Genomic DNA, 16,669 nt, shown 5'->3' with positions numbered 1-16,669 from the left:
GAGAATATCTTTTGAGGGTTTTTTTTACTACACAACATATTTAATGCATATCATTAGTAATTCAATTATTTATTATCATCAAAATGATCTTAACGGGGATCTAACCTTGATTACTCTACCAGATTAAGAAATATGGTAAACTTGTGTCCATTTGTTATCAACCAAATGTGAGACATAAATGTAAAAAATAGCCTTGAAATCAATTTTGCAAATCCTAATACAACAATAGAGAGACCAAGGAAGAGCAAGTAGGGCATAGCCTCTCTAGTTGAGACATGAGAGGAGGAGAGTCTACACTTAACCCTCCCCTTTCCTTTCTCCAATGAGGGATTGTGTAGATAGGGGACCAAGTTCAATTGATCCCAGTTTAATTGGGTCGGAGCTCTCAAGAGGTGTGGAAAATTTCAAATTGATCAAAATTTCTGTCTGTGGTCCATATCATCTATTCCTTTTCTTCGTTTTCCCTTCATTAATTTGACACCAACCACTTAGGTTTTGCCTTTAGTTTGGCCGATGAAACCACACTACGTAGGCGACAAAGATGCCAGATTCATTAATTTTACAGGTTTTCTCTTTGTTTATTGCTCTGGCGGTGATTATGACAATTCAAAAAAACGTGGAGTCTTACAGATCACTGGAAGAAGAATCCATGGAGATAATCTGCTCCACAAACGTCTGAATACTCTGATCAGATGACCCGCCGTGGGCTACTGCAGCTCTGGCTGCTTCCTTCCACTTTGACGCCGCCGCCTTCATCTTTGCTGATTTTGGTCCGGTCATCACCTCAGCGATGCATCTCTCCACTTCTTCCTGGCTCACCACTCCATCGGACCCAGCTTTCATTCTGACTCCCATTTCCAGCACATCCTCGAGCAGCTTCGCGTTCATGGGTTGGTCGGTCCATTGCGGATAAGCAACCGCCGGCACGCCGGAGGTGACGGTCTCTAGTGTGGAGTTCCACCCACAGTGGGTCACAAAACATGCTACGGATGGATGAGAAAGTACCCTGGTTTGTGGACACCATGTCACAACCAAGCCTTGTTCTTCTGTTTCCTTCAAGAAATCCGGCGGCGATATTCCTCCGTCTTTATCATCTGTGCTGTTTTCTCCGGGTTTGATCACCCATAAGAATGGGAAGCTGCTGTTTCTGAGTCCCCGCGCGATGTTTTCCATCTCTTCCGGGCGCAACACCACTACACTGCCAAATGAGATATAGACGACGGACGCCGGAGGCTTCTGATCCAGCCATTGGAGGCAATGCTCTTCAGGCTTCCACAAGTCCATCACAGACTGGTCGGATGATGTATCTTCCTCACCCAACAGCGCCGGCGGCACGAGTGGTCCGACTGGAATTATGGGTCGGATACTCGCCATGGATTCCACTACTTTCTTCTCCAGCTCGTAGAAGGAATTGCCTAGCACCCACTTTACTTTCTCCATGTTCAGAAAGCACTGAGAAAGCACTTTGGGAATGGTAGGCAGTGGATTGGAGGGCAGAAGAAAAGAGGGGAGGTCGTCTTTTTTCAATACTGGCAACCCCGGCAAGTGTACCTCCACCTCTGGATCATCTAACGGGGGAAATTCGTTCAACCCAGTATAGTAACGATAATATGTGGCGTAAAGCATGCAGGGTTGTATAAACAGCATCGCACATGGAAGACCCAGCTTGTCTGCAACGTTGGCCACCCATGGCACAAAGGGATTGTTGACAATGCAACACAGTTTCCGGCCTCTACTGTGGTACACATCGTCGATGAGCTTGGTGAGGTTGCCGGGGCCATGCTCTCCGAGCTGTTGGAAGAAATGATCCATATGGGTTATCCGATCAAAGTCGAGACTCATCCCGTCGGAGAAGAACTCCAGCCGGATTTCATGGCGGTCACCACCAGTTGACGCGACGGCCTTGGAGAATCTTTCACGAGCATTATCTGTCGTCGCTAGAGTGACTCTCAGGCCTTTGGAGGCAAGACGCCTTCCGAATTTCAGCATCGGGTTGATGTGCCCTTGAGCGGCAAATGCCACAAGCAACACATGGCTTTCTCCCTCATCCGCCATGGCTGGTTGGCTGGGGAGATAAGGGGAGAGTGAGGGACTGAAATGATCCACACAAGTTTGGTCTCTGGTTTTATGCTCATGTAGGAAGACGTATGAGACAGATTTAATTGAAATGACAAACTTCAAATTTGAATTCAACTTCAAATTCATTTGAATCATCTACATGAACTTCAACTTCAAATTTGGTGTTAGTGTCGACGAGTTCATGTGAGGAAAACAGTTTCCAATATTAGTGCCCCAAAATGAAAAAATATAAAAAACAAAAGAATGAGTAACTTGTAATAGTATACATAAATAAAACATAATAGCTAAACCCCAAATTAGGTAAAACAAGCATGATTACTACACTAATAAGTAATTTAATATATAATTAATTAAATTATATAATATATGATTTAATTATTACAGTTTATTGTACATTAATACAGTATTACGTGAGCCAATTAACTATGCACATGATTAATTATAAAAAAATAAATAAAGTTAAAATTAACATAAACGAATATAATAAATTAAGTTATTAATTTATTAATAACATAAGATATACTTTAACATAAAAAAGGAATGATTAAAAAAAATAATTGATCAAATACTAATATTTTTACATATTATTAATTACTAATATTTTTATGTTAAATTTAAAACAATTGGTTTTATTAATTATAAAAATAGGTTAATTAAACCAAAATAATTGATCAAATGTTTGACTTATCAATATTTTAATTACCACTATTAAATCACTAATATAATATAGTAATTAAAAAAATTAAATATAATGAATAAATAACATTAGTTTAATTTTTCTTAACTTAGGAAAAATTAAATCAACAACGTCGTCTTCCTCACGACGCCGATAATTGCAGGGAGACAACGATGGGCCAGCAAGCAATGGCGACAAAGGCGGCACTCCAATGGTACGCCGGAGGCAACGACGATGGTATGTCGGAGGCACTGCAACAGAGATGCTCCGACTGGATGCTCTGCAATGGAGTGGCGACAGGCAATTGTGACGGAGGCCGAGAGGGAGAAGAAAATTTTCAGAGGAAGAAGAGACAAGAGAGGGAAGAGTGCAGGAGAGATAGAATTTTTTTTTTACGGTATGGTTCAACGCGTCCCATTCGTTTCATCCAGATGATTCGCAATATACTACGGAATCCAAAATCCCAAAATTAAACCGTGGGTGTTATCTTTGGATTCATCAACATGAATCAGGTGCTAGTGCTTCACTAACGACGTCAGAAGATGAACTATGTAATTCGGCTGAAGTTCTTTTTGTTCTTCAATTTCCTTTAAGCTTATTGTCAGTTAGTCAACTCACAAAAAAAAATTAAATGTTCCATAAATTTTTTTCCCTACTCATTGTCCATTTTAGGATCTACATCCAAACCAGGTGATTTGTGGAGTCCATGAGCAGGGGGACCTTTATTTGCTAAACAACATAATAAACGTTGCCACAACGAATTACTCAGAGCATATCCTACAATAGCACAATAGATTATGACATCTTTCTCTACAATCTCTACATACTTTGTTTCCTTCATTTAAGTTTCTCTCTAATTTGCAATGTGAGGTGTGTCACTTGAGCAAACATCATAAAGGTTCTTACCCTCCTCGTTCTAACAATAAGGGTAGTATTCCCTTTTTATTAGTTCATACAAATGTATGGGGACCACTAAATGTCTCCAATCTCTCAATCTCAATATTTTGTCATATATTTAATGAAAGATAAATCCGAAGTATTGCCTATATTAAATCATTTTGCAGTATGGTGTCCACTCACTTTGGCTCACAGCTGAAAGTTATTCGTTCTGACAATGTATAAGAATATATGTCCATTGAGTTTGAAACTTTTTGTAGTACGAATGGTATTGTTCATCAAATTTTTATGTGTTTATACTCCACAAAAAATGGAGTAGCTGAAAGGAAAAATAGGCATTTATTGGAGGTTTCTAGGGCCCTACTACTGTGTATGCATGTGCCTCACTTCCATCGTCCACATGCTCTTCTGACTGCGTGTTTCTTTATTAATCGGGTGCCTTCATCAGTCCATAAAAAATCTCCATATTGTATGTTATTTCCCGATCACAAGATTTTTCCACTTCCACTGAAAGTTTTTTGTTGCTTCTCTTTGTTCATGATACATCTCCCTATTCACAAAGCGAGATCCCATTCTCTTAGATGTATTTTTTGGGATCCTCTCGTACCCAAAAGGGTTATGTTTATTACAATCTTCAGTTAAAAATTGTTCATGTCTACTGATGTCATTTTCCTCAAAGAGCAACCTTATTATACTGTAGGCGGTGCTCCACTAGGCTTCTTACCCTCATTAGGTTTTCCAAAACCTATGGTGCCATTAGACGATTCACTCAGTTCCACCACAAATGATTCTCCACTACATCCTCTTGCTCCATTGACTGACCACTCTTTTGTAGAGTCTACAAAACATCCTAAGGTTAGTTCTCTTTCTTCCGCTATTATATTTGGTCCTCCCTATGATACTCAACCGATTGTTATCTACAAGAAAACTTGATGTTATACTCAACCATCTACATCTCATCCCATTTCCAATTTTCTGTCTACTCATTGGTTATCATCTTCCTGATGCACTTTTCTTGTCTCTCTTTCCTCTTCATATATTCCTTGATCCTATCAAGAGGCCCTTCAACATCCAGAATAGAGAGAAGCCATGGAAGAAGAGATGGCCGCTTTGTATGACAATCAAACCTGGAAATTGGTGCCTCTACCAACTCATAAGCAAATAGTGGAATGTAAATGTATGTTCACCGTTAAACCCAACCCGGATGGCACAGTGGCTAGACTTAAGGTAAGACTCATGGCTAAGGGAGATATGCCTAGTGTTATGGTATTGCTTATGTGGAAACTTTTTCCCTGGTGGTAAAACTAAATTTTGTACACATCCCTTATCCATTGCTGCCAATTTCAAGTGGTTGCTTTATCAACTTGATGTTAAAAATGTATTTCTAAATGGTGATATCAAATAAGAAATTTATATTGATCAACCACATAGTTTTGTGGTTGAGGAGGAGGTCGTATGCAAATTACAAAAATCCTTATATTGGTTGAAACAATCACCAAGAGCGTGGTTCCATAGGTTCAGTCGAGCTATGATTTAGTTTGGGTTTACTAGATGTATGATGGATCACTTTGTCTTTGTTAGACATAATGATAAGGAAGTTGTTTTTCTAGCTGTATATGTTGATGATATCATTGTAATAGGAAGTAATCCATCAAGAATCGACCAATTGAAAGAGAATCTATGTAATGAATTCAAGACCAAAGACTTGGGTCTCCTTAAATATTTCCTTGGTATTGAGGTGCAGCAATCCAGGTATAGCATTGTTTAATCACAATGAAAATATGTTCTTGATCTACTCCGTGAGATAAGAATGTTGGGGTGTCGCCCAATAGACACTTCCATGGATACGAATGTGAAATTATGTGTTGGTGGTGGAGATGAAGTATATGTGGGAAAATATCAAAGGCTGGTGGAAAATCGATTTACCTAACAGTTACAAGACCCGACATCTTGTTTAAAGTTACTATTGTGAGTCAATATATGTATAAGCCTCAGAGTTCCGATTGGAAAGCTCTGGAACATATTCTTCGACACTTAAAGAAGTCTCTTGGTCAGGGTCTTCTATATAAATTTCACGACCATGTAAGTATTGAAAGGTTTGTAGATTCTGAATAGGCAAACTCTTTAAATGATAAAAAATCTACCTCAAGATACTATACACTAGTAAGAGGTAACTTGTTAACCTGGAAAATAGAAAAGCAAAATGTTGTGGCTCGCTCTAGTAATGAGGCAAAATATAGAGTCATGATGCATGTCATGAGTGAATTGATATGAATAAAATCTCCTCTCAAAATTAGGGTAAAGAAGCCAGAGGCAACACCAAGATGAGCCTCCATTGTGACAACCAAGCAGCGATTCATAGTGCCTTTAATTCAGTGTTTCATGAAATAACAAAACACATTAAAGTTGATTGTCATTTCATCAGAGAAAAACTACAAGTGGGAATCATTAGCCTCGAGTATGTTCCCTCTCAAGGTCAAGTAGTTGATATATTCACCAAGCCGAATGTTTCAAAGACACTAAGGTCCGCATATTCCAAGCTGGGAGTTTATGATATTTCTACCCCACTTGAGGGGGAGTGTTAGAAGACAAGAAGGAAGATGGCATAGTTGTAATTTATCTTTAATTTATGTCCTTAGTTCTAACCCTCAAGATGGAGGGTACTTATGTAATTTTTTTATCTTTAAGCAATCTATAAAAGCTCTAAGGGGGAGGATTACGGTTTTATTTTCAGATCTCTAATCTCTCTCCCTACTCTTTCCACTCGTGCTCACATCTCTCTTCCTTCTCCCAACTTTTCTCTCGATCAAGTCTTCCTCCTTTCTCCTCTTCTTTCTCACTCTCCTTCCTGTTTGTTAAGGAGCTTTAAACATGGGTTAATGGAGTCCTAAGATTTAACAATTTTAACTCATTTATCTTAATTCATGTATGTGTATATTTTTTTTCAATTATTTCAAAGTGAAAAACCAATTTTGCAGTTTATGTTCATACACAATGATCAAGATATACTTGAAAGCAATCACATATAGAGTACGCATAAGATTTTTAGGTGGTTCACAATCCTTTTGCGAAGTAATAGTCCACCCCCAAGATGTTTTAGTATATGGAGCCTTCAACAAGCTTGTGTTGCCCTAAAATATCTATAACAAATCACCTTTAAGGCTTCTTGATATACTGCCCACACAAAGACTTATGTCACTCAATTGACCTCAACAACCACTTTAAAATTGTACACCCTCACTTATATTTACAATAGCTAACGAGACTACACAAACCTAGACCTATAAATGGATTATCAACTATTTATTAGGCACACCAGTCTAGAGTTGTAAAGGGATCTTCGATCAGTTAATTAGGTTACACAAGCTTAGACCCACATTTGCATTCTCAATAGCTCCGTTAGGTACACAAGCTTAGACCTACAAAGGGATTTTTAATACTGCTTGCCCACACAAGGTCTTATGGCTGATCCAACAGCACACACATAATTTCCCAACTTGTACTTCTCTGCCTCAACAACTTCTCTCAAACAATTTGAGGTGAGGGCAGTCTTGTTGTAAAAGAAAAAGGTTCTAAATACCTCCAAGTACCTGAATTTTGATGATAAAAAAATGATATGTTTTTCAGTAATTCTTGAATGAGAAATTTGTAGCAAAGAAAGAGTTTCCAATTTTTTTGCCCATTTGAGTCCCTAAAAGAAAAAAAAAAGGAGTCAAATTCCATTTATGGGAAATTTCAGAATAAAAAATAGAGTCGAACTTTCCATTGGATTTGAACCCATTAGGGAGCAGGATCTGAACCCAAAGTTTGAAAGAAGTACTAAAAGAAGGAAAGATTTGAACCCAAGTGACAAGAGTCCAACCCTTATTGTAAGCAGAAAGAAAAAAAAGTCAATCCTAGTTATATAAACTATTGAAATTAAAAGTGGATTTGACCTCTATTCTAAAGAAACGCAATGTAGAAATTGAAGATTGACCCCATCTTAGGTGTAAAATAATAAAAAGGGTGTTAATTGAGCTAACAATTTTTTTTGGCATGAATAATGGATTCTATCCCCGTAGGTATAGAAGCAAAAGGACTTGAACCAAAAGGGAGTATTTGACTACAAAATCATACCATTGGAGGAAATGGATTTGATCCCAATGTAGAGGATCAAACCCATACTGCTGAAACTCAACTTCTAGAATGTTAGGGGCAGATTTTGAAGGCTATAGGTCCTCAAATTTTGCAAGTGACCTACCAACATCTTCAACAACAAAATTGCAAGATCAAAACCTTGCATTTTTTGGGGTATTAGAAATAAGTACATGATAAAAATTATGAGTTCCTAACTCCAAAAGGAAGGTTATCAATAAGGATGAGGTGTTTGATGAAAACTCAATGTGTATGGAACTTCATTAAGGTGCACAACAAATAAAAGAAATATAGAAAACCTCAATTCATGTGGAGATAGGTGGGGAGAAAGAACAAGTAGAGGAGTCTCATTTTGAAGGTATTCACGAAAGCTCACATGTTCCAACATAGGGGGGTATTTTGCATGATCCATACTCTATTGCTAAAGAAAAAGGAAAATAGAATGTACAAAAACCATTGAGGTACCAAGATGATAATGAAGACATTGTCCCATATGCCTTTATGGTAAATCTAAATGAGAAGACAATTAGAGGAAAAGATAGTGAGAGTTGGGTTGGAGCTACTATAGAGGAGATGAGATTTCTTCATAAGAACAAAATTTGGGAGTCAGCTCCTTTATCAAAAGGAAAGAAAGCTATTGGTTGCAAGTGTATCTACAAGAAAAAGAAAGGAGCAAATGAGGATATATGTGATACAACCAAAGGGGTTGTTGACCCAAGAAAAAAGAATGTGTATGGCTAAGTCATGAGGTCACTCTAAAGGCTTGAAACAAGCACTATGGCAATGGTATAAGCATTTTGATGGTTCATGTTAAGGCAAGGCTATAACTGAATCAGGTATGATATATGTGTTTATTATTGTATGCTTGATTATGGTTCTATTGTTTTTCTTATGGTCTATGTAGACAACATGTTGATAATTACCACTGACAAGGGTGAAGTGCAACGGTCGAAATCTTTTTTAAATCGAAAATTTGATTTGAAAGGCCTAAGGGGTGCTAGAAAAATCCTAGGCATGGATATAAAGAGAAACTACTTCAAAGAAAAATTGTGTTTGTCTCAAATGGAGTACTTTGAGAAAATGTTGGCTCGTTTTCACATGAGGGAGGCTAAACCAATAAATACTCCATTGCCTTACTATTTCTAATTATCTTTGGATTTTTGCTCAAAGACTAAGGAAGAGGAGTACATGTCTAAAGTTTCATATGCAAGTGTTGTTGGGTGTTTGATTTATCCTATGGTTTTAATGTTGTTAGCCGGTATTTGGTAATTCTTGAAAGGGACATTGAAGCAATGAAATGGGTTCTTTGTTACTTAAAGGGAACAATTGACATGTGCATTATATGAGAAAAATGTAGGGTCAATGCTACTGAAAGGATATGTGGATTCCGAACTTTGTGGACAACCTTGATAAAAGGAGGCATGTGACGGGGTATTTATTCACATTATGTGGAGGACCTATTAGTTGGAAGCCTATTTTGCAACCTACTTTAGTATTATCAACTATAGAGGTGGAGTATATAGTGGCATACAATTGGATCTTTCTTTCATATGTATAAAACATAAGGTATTTGGGGTTTTCTCATCTTGCAGAAGTTTTTGTATGAGGGGTCTGAAAGGTGAAAGAGAAGAAGAACCATAAGGCTAGAGGTTTTTCTCTCCATTTGGATGTAGGCAATTGCCTAAAATTAGTTATCTTCTCCTTTGCATCTCTTTAATTTCTTATGTTTTCTTGTTCTTTTAGTTTGATTTGAGCATAAGGATCATGGCTATGATGGTTTAAGCTTCTGTTCTATACAAAATCTCAACACTTTTCAAGTACCAATGTATCATTTACTTGCATAAATTGATATTTGAGTCATCTCTTGGACTAAAAAGCTATTAAATTCTGCGAATGAAACAAGTGACATTGGATGATGGGAAATCTGAACGAATAACCATTATGGATGATTGGCAAAACCCATCAGCCAACATGCTACAACAGGATCCAAAGTCCTTTAATTTTATGATCATGGTTTGTGGAGGATTTTGCTGCTTTTATAAGTTCACAATTTGCAATTTTATATTCCATTGAAACAGGTTTTCATATGAAAAATGTTGGAACTTTACAAAGTAAGCAAACAATGAATAATATAATTATCAAATTGACATAGTAAAACCATTTTTTTTGTTAAATTTAGGACCACATGTTTGGAACCTTGAGCAAGATGAGAAAGGGAGAAGAGAAAGAAGAGAGAAGAGAAGAAAAGAGCAAAGAGAGAGAGCTCAGACAGGGAGAAGAGAAGAGAAAAGGGAGAAGATAGGCTTTAGGCTAGGAGAGAGATTCTTCTATGAATTGAGAAGAGGAGAATTTGATTGAAACCCTTCAACCAATATCCCTTTTTATACTTTTTTCCATTACATATTTAATGAAACTCCTCAATTAATTAGGATCCCTAATTATATCAATCAAGGAAGATTACAAATCTTATACCTCATCAATTAAGGAAGATTACACATCTTCCACCACGTGACACCTCGTGCCACCTTTCTTGGTTGTGTGGGCATGATGGGCTTGGTCCCACCTTCTAACATTTTCCATGGAACCACAAGTCCATGGTTTCTCTGGATTGTTCAGGACGAGTTCTTTATTTAAGATGTTAGAATATTTGTTTGTATCAATCGGGCCAATTCTTGTATAAGATCCGTGGGGTTGTTTTCCTAACAGGCTCGAACCTTTTAACGCACTAGTTTCAACATGGTATCAGAGCAAGGTATGTCCCAAGTTCGAGTCTTGCTCCCACCTGTTTCCACGAGCCACAAATGGCAATGTGCGGGGGAGTGTTGAGAATTTAATATCCATCGTGTTGATTCCTCTTATATTCATGTTGCTCCTTCACTATAGCCTCGAGGTTTTAGGTCAATTGGTTTTAATATGGTATCAGAGCAAGTTGGTCCCGAGTTCGAATCTCGCTCCCACCGAATTTGACCTGGGTTATTTCGGTGAGTTTGTCCACGGGTTTTCCCGTGCAGGGGAGTGTTGGAATATTTGTTTGTATCGACCAGGCCAATCCTTGTATAAGATCCGTGGGGTTGTTTTCCTAACAGGCTCAAACCTTTTAACGCACTGGTTTCAACACAAGATGCATGGATAATTAGGAAAAATAAATAGTTTGGGACTATAGCTCGAGTTGTAAACTGCACCGTGATTCTTCTAATCCTACAGGTTCAATGCCAGGTCCTCCAGAGGACAAAAAAAAACTGGATTAGAGTTATTGTCTTGCTACTGGTTTTATTATGGTTTAACGATTATGAACTGTTAATCGGGTGTCTTGAATCCGATTACCCGTTTCGGACCCGCGTATGTTACCCGATGAAATCACTTAATTGGAAATCTCTCTGTTGAGAGGTTTTTTGAGTTAAGACATTTCGGAAAAGGGTTTTTGTCTGGAGAAATCGATTTGTATGCTCGAAGCCGCAAAGCTTCACCCCCTTCCGATTTTAGTGGATTCTTGTCTCCTCCCATGGATGTAGGTTGTCGCCGAACCACGTAACTTTGTGTCTCTTCTCCTTTATGATTTATTTACTGTTTCTGCACATATTTGATATCTCTCTTAGATATATACTATTCGTAGTTGGATATTCTTGATTATATGCTCGTCTTTAGTCTCTGTTTTAACAAATTGGTATCAAAGCGGGGGTTTTCGGCATCAGCGCCGAATTTTCGGTTGTCTCTTTCTGTTTTCGTTGATGGGAAGAGAGTTCTCTGTCTCGAGCTTCCGTTTGGTGGTTTTCTGGAAATGCCGAAAGGGGAAGAAAAAAAATTGGGGGCATTGTTCGGTGGTTTCTGTAAGTGCCGAGGAGAAGAAAAAAAATTTCTTTTTTGGGGCACTGTTCGGTGTTGGATTCTGGAAGTGAAAAAGAGAGAGAGACTGTTTATTAGAGAGGTCCAGAGAGAAAATTTAAGCATCTCAACATTTTTTTTGTGACCAAGGGTATTTTGGTCATTATGGTTGCGAAGTATACAATAGAGAAATTTGATGAGCAGATGAGTTTCAATTTGTGGTGCGTGAAAATACGTGCCTTATTAGTACAACAAGGATTCCACAGAGCATTGAATGGAAATGATAAGTTTCCAGCTACGATGTCAGAAGAAGACAAGGAGGATCTTGACATCAAAGCTCTTAGTTCCATTCAGTTGTGTTTGGGCGATGAGGTTTTGCGGGAAGTTGCAAATGAGATAACAACAGCTGGTTTGTGGCTGAAGTTGGAGAGTATTTATATGACTAAATCTCTCACAAACAGGCTGTATTTGAAGCAACGCTTTTACACTTTTCGGATGAAGGAAGATACATCTCTCAAAGAACATCTTAATGAGTTCAATAAGATTGTTATGGATTTGAGGAATATAAATGTTACCATTAAAGATAAGGATCAAACAATGATTGTGCTGTGCTCTTTACCCCCATCCTATGAGCACTTAGTTACAACTATGCTCCATGGGCACGATACCATCTCTATGGAGGATGTTAAGGCATCTTTATACTCTAAGAAGTTGAGGAAGAAGGTGTCTACCAGTGGGAGCGAGGAGCAAACAAATGGTCTATTTTTTCGAGGACGAACGAAGGAAAAGGATTCTGGAGGCAGTGGCCGTTCTAGGCCGAAGTCAAAGGGGAAATGGGGCAAGTGCTTTTATTGTCATCAACCAGGTCATTTTGCAAGAGATTGTCCAAAACTCAAAGAGAAGGAGAAAAGAGAAGAAAAGGAAGAGGTTGCTGGAGTTGCTGAAGATCATTCTGATAGTTCAGAATATGTTCTCACAATTGAGTGTTGCACACTCACAGATTGAGTAGATACTTCATTCAGGCCGCTCCTACCACATGTGTCCTATCAAGGATTTTTTCTGCGACATATCAGTCGGTAAATGGTGGTACAGTTTTGATGGGGATTTTTTGCCCTATAAAACTGTTTGGGATTGGAATAGTTCAGATCAAGATGTATGGCGGTATAATGAGGATTTTGAAGAAGTTCGACTTGTACTAGATTTGAAGAAAAATATGTTTTCTCTAGGTTCTTTTGATTCCCTTGGCTGCAGATATACAACTGAAGATAGAGTTTTTTGGAGGTCTGTATAGGTACACTGGTTGTAATGAAAGGGAAAAGGTAGGAAACCTTTATGTGTTTCAAGTCAGTACAGTCATAGGTACTGCAACAGTTTTCTCATCTTCAAATTGATATTGACACGACTCGTCTGTGGAATATTCGATTAGGGTATATCAGTGAGCAGGTGGAGTTTGAGGGTGATAAGTACAACTATGCTAACATGATCGCTTGTGCATTGCCTGTGGTAGAGACCGTTTAGTTTCCAGAGACCTCTAACTATCGTGAAATTGTCACGGGTAGTGATGCTGCTCAATTCAGATGCCCTAAGAGGCAAGGTGGAGATGGTGATAGACAAGTTCAGTTTTTCAGAGAAGAGTAATCGAATTCAAGCCAAGGTGGAGATTTGTTAATCGGGTGTCTTGAATTTGATTACCCGATTATCCGTTTCGGATCCGCGTATGTTACCCGATTAAATCATTTAATCGGAAATCTCTCTGTCGGGAGGTTTTTTGAGTTGAGACATTTTGGAAAAGGGTTTTCGTCGGGAGAAAGAGGGTTTCATCGAGAAATCGATTTGTATGCTCGAAGTCACAAAGCTTTCCCCCCTTCCGATATTAGTGAATTCTTGTCTCCTTCCATGGATGTAGGCTGTTGCCGAACCACATAACTCTGTGTTTCTTCTCTTTTATGATTTATTTACTGTTTCCACACATATTTGATTTCTTTCTTAGATATATATTGTTCGTAGTTGGATATTCTTGATTATATGCTTGTCTTTAGTCCCTGTTTTGACATGAACCGTAAAATCTGCTGTCTATGCACCATATTATTACGTTAATCCGAGTCGTTCCCTAAGTAAAGCAGACGAGTAACAGAACTGTTAATTCTGTAAAACATAAACTGTTTTTCCACTAACCTCGATTTACTGTTCCCATTAAATTTCTCCTCTTTCGAAGGTTAAAATGGCTTCAGCTCACCCCGTTACCGGTAGAAAGCATCAGACATGAATCATAAGCCTAACCGTGGCATGAAGCTTACAAATAATAGCTTCTTTTTGTTCGTATCTTCGCTTCCAGTATTGGAGACTTCAAGTCTGGTAAGATAGCTTACAGGAAATGGAAACCCATTATTAATCTGTTGAATCACGAGGCAGAGGAGTATCCAGAGCCGGCACCTCACTCTGGGTTTTACTCCACTGGCTGTAGCTTTCGGTTTAGGAGATAAGAATGGAGAAAAAAAGTATCTGCATTCCCTTGGTTTAGGAGAAAAAGTATCTTGCATTCCCTTGGTTAAAAAGCTATGAATTTCTAGAATGGAGCATTTTTTCAATCCAAATATGTCATTTAGTTCTCCGAGTCTGGGCCACTTTGATCTACTCCTGCCTAATTGGAATAAACAAAATATCAGGCTTGCTTGTATTCCCATATAAGCTTCCTCTACACCTAATTTTAACGCCTAATGAATTCATCGAATGGACCCTTTGTTGACTAACACCACCATTATTGGTGGTGAACATCCTCTCAGTGGACATGATCTCTATCTCATTTACCTTCCAATGAAGCGAGTTTTGAAAAAAAAACATGACAAAGAGAGAGTGTGAGATGTAGCCAGGTGTACTACCTTCCAAGAACAACAAGAGAGAACAGTTCTTTGGTTATGATTCCTTCCTAATCTTTGAAATTTTATGAGAAATTTTATTTTATAATGCAACGTAATCTTTAAGTTAACCTTTGCCCCTGTCACTGAAATTCTAGATATGCCCTTAACTTTAATCGACCTAAAGAGTTCTTTAGGAATATCTTGATATGTCATCTGCCCACTTTTTTTTTATATCATTTGTTCGTGTCCTTACTCTTTCCTGAGATTACGGCCAAAAGCCTGAAAAGCAGAAGAATAGTTGAAGATGAATCATGATTTGCCAGATCAGTGTTTCTTCCTGGTTGGTTGGTGATCTTCCCTCTCTATTTATGCTCTGTTCACAAAGACAACAAGAAAAAATTCTTCACAGAATCAATCTCCAGAAGTAAAGATGGGTACCCTCGAAGAAGAGAGATCGATCACAGGTTGGGCTGCCAGAGACTCTTCCGGATTTTTATCTCCTTACACTTATACACTGAGGTACTGAAATTTTAAAATGAATCTCCGTGTGAATCCCTGTATTCCTTTCTCCCTCTCCATCTCACTGGGTCTCTTTTTGAGAAACAGGAAGACAGGGCCGGAGGATGTTTACATCAAGGTGCTCTACTGTGGGATCTGCCATACAGATTTACACCAGACGAGGAACGACCTCGGCATATCAAAGTACCCCATGGTCCCTGGGTAGAATCACAAATCCTAACTCTCTGCTCTCTCTCCCTCTCTCATGTTCGTCGGAGAATTCATGTTGCTGAAATGCGGTGTTTGTTATCGACAGGCATGAGGTCGTGGGAGAAGTAGTGGAAGTGGGCTCGAAAGTCACCAAATTCAGGTTGGGAGAGACGGTGGGAGTGGGATGCTTGGTGGGTTGTTGCAGAGCTTGTGGCCCTTGCAAATCCAACATCGAGCAGTACTGTAACAAGAAGATTTGGTCCTACAACGACGTCTATACAGACGGCAAACCCACCCAAGGAGGCTTCACCTCCAACATGATCGTTGATCAGAGGTAAGCTCATAAAATCATTCCGCTTACTAGGCTGTTTTTCAATTTCAAGAAAGGTTAAGTTGACAGGTTTCTGTCACAGTTTTGTGGTAAAAATCCCGGCAGGCCTGGCGCCGGAGCAGGCGGCGCCATTACTCTGCGCTGGAGTGACAGTCTATAGCCCATTGAAGAATTTCGGTCTGGACAAGCCTGGGCTCCGAGGAGGCATTTTAGGCCTCGGTGGGGTCGGACACATGGGTGTCAAGATCGCCAAAGCGATGGGTCACCATGTAACAGTGATCAGCTCGTCGGAGAAGAAGAGTGGGGAAGCGATCGAGCACTTGAAAGCTGACGATTATCTGGTGAGCTCCGACACGGCCAGGATGCAGGCGGCGGGCGATAGCCTCGACTACATTCTGGACACAATTCCAGTTCACCACCCACTCGAGCCTTACCTTTCCCTGCTGAGACTAGATGGACAATTGATCTTGATGGGTGTTATAAACGTCCCTATGCAATTCATCACTCCGATGCTCATGCTAGGTGAGAAATGGGTCTGGGTTTCATTTTTCAGGTTTACAGTTCAGTTTTATAGAATTACTGAATCTACTTCTGAAAGAAAAGAACCGTCACCACCCCATGAGGACAGAGAATCAAACAGAACAGCTACTAACGGATGAACTTTAATGGAATCAAATTGGAGAGTTTGACTACTCCCAACTCACTTAAAAGCCTGCAGTTACCCAAGCTTATTAAGCTAATTTTGTTAACAGGTAGGAAAAGGATTACAGGGAGCTTTGTAGGGAGTGTGGAGGAGACACGAGAGATTCTGGAGTTTTGTGATCAGAAGGGAGTTTCATCTACTATTGAGGTGGTGAAGATGGACTACCTGAATACGGCAATGGGGAGGCTGGAGAAGAACGACGTTAGATACCGATTTGTGGTGGATGTGGCCGGAAGCAAACTGACCGTTTGATCTAGTCCGAAGAGAGAAAACCACTGTACTGTTGTGTTCTGGCTTTTATATACGTAAAAGGGAATTTTACTAAATTATCTATTTTTTAAATAAATTTTAACAAATTAATTTAAAAAATATACGGATAGCATAAAGATACAAGTTTTGACTTGAAGCCATATCATCATTCCACATCAGCAACTAGAGGAATAAATGCCATGCCATCTGAT

At 39.0% G+C, this 16,669-nt stretch overlaps 2 protein-coding genes across 2 annotated transcripts; one reads left to right on the top strand and one right to left on the bottom strand.

Moving 5' to 3' along the window:
- Positions 1-409: 409 nt before the first annotated feature.
- Positions 410-2,079, bottom strand: LOC137953698 (UDP-glycosyltransferase 84B2-like). Its single transcript, XM_068801173.1, has one exon. The coding sequence runs from the start codon at positions 2,053-2,055 to the stop codon at positions 625-627; it is 1,431 nt and encodes a 476-aa protein (XP_068657274.1). The 5' UTR covers positions 2,056-2,079; the 3' UTR covers positions 410-624.
- A 12,675-nt stretch (positions 2,080-14,754) lies between these two features.
- On the top strand, positions 14,755-16,524 carry LOC137953256 (probable cinnamyl alcohol dehydrogenase 1). Its single transcript, XM_068800564.1, has 5 exons — positions 14,755-14,985; positions 15,073-15,186; positions 15,281-15,508; positions 15,588-16,027; positions 16,258-16,524. Exons 1-5 carry the CDS (start codon positions 14,897-14,899, stop codon positions 16,458-16,460), a joined length of 1,074 nt encoding a protein of 357 aa, XP_068656665.1. The 5' UTR covers positions 14,755-14,896; the 3' UTR covers positions 16,461-16,524.
- The last annotated feature ends 145 nt before the right edge of the window (positions 16,525-16,669 follow it).

This window comes from Aristolochia californica, unplaced genomic scaffold (genome assembly GCF_029961685.1).
Source record: "Aristolochia californica isolate CCGP_79_NKW_82.1479 unplaced genomic scaffold, dmAriCali1.0.hap1 SCAF_16, whole genome shotgun sequence".
Lineage (NCBI taxonomy): Eukaryota > Viridiplantae > Streptophyta > Magnoliopsida > Piperales > Aristolochiaceae > Aristolochia > Aristolochia californica.
Note: the sequence above shows the minus strand (reverse complement) of the source record. Positions and strands in the feature narration are given on the sequence as shown.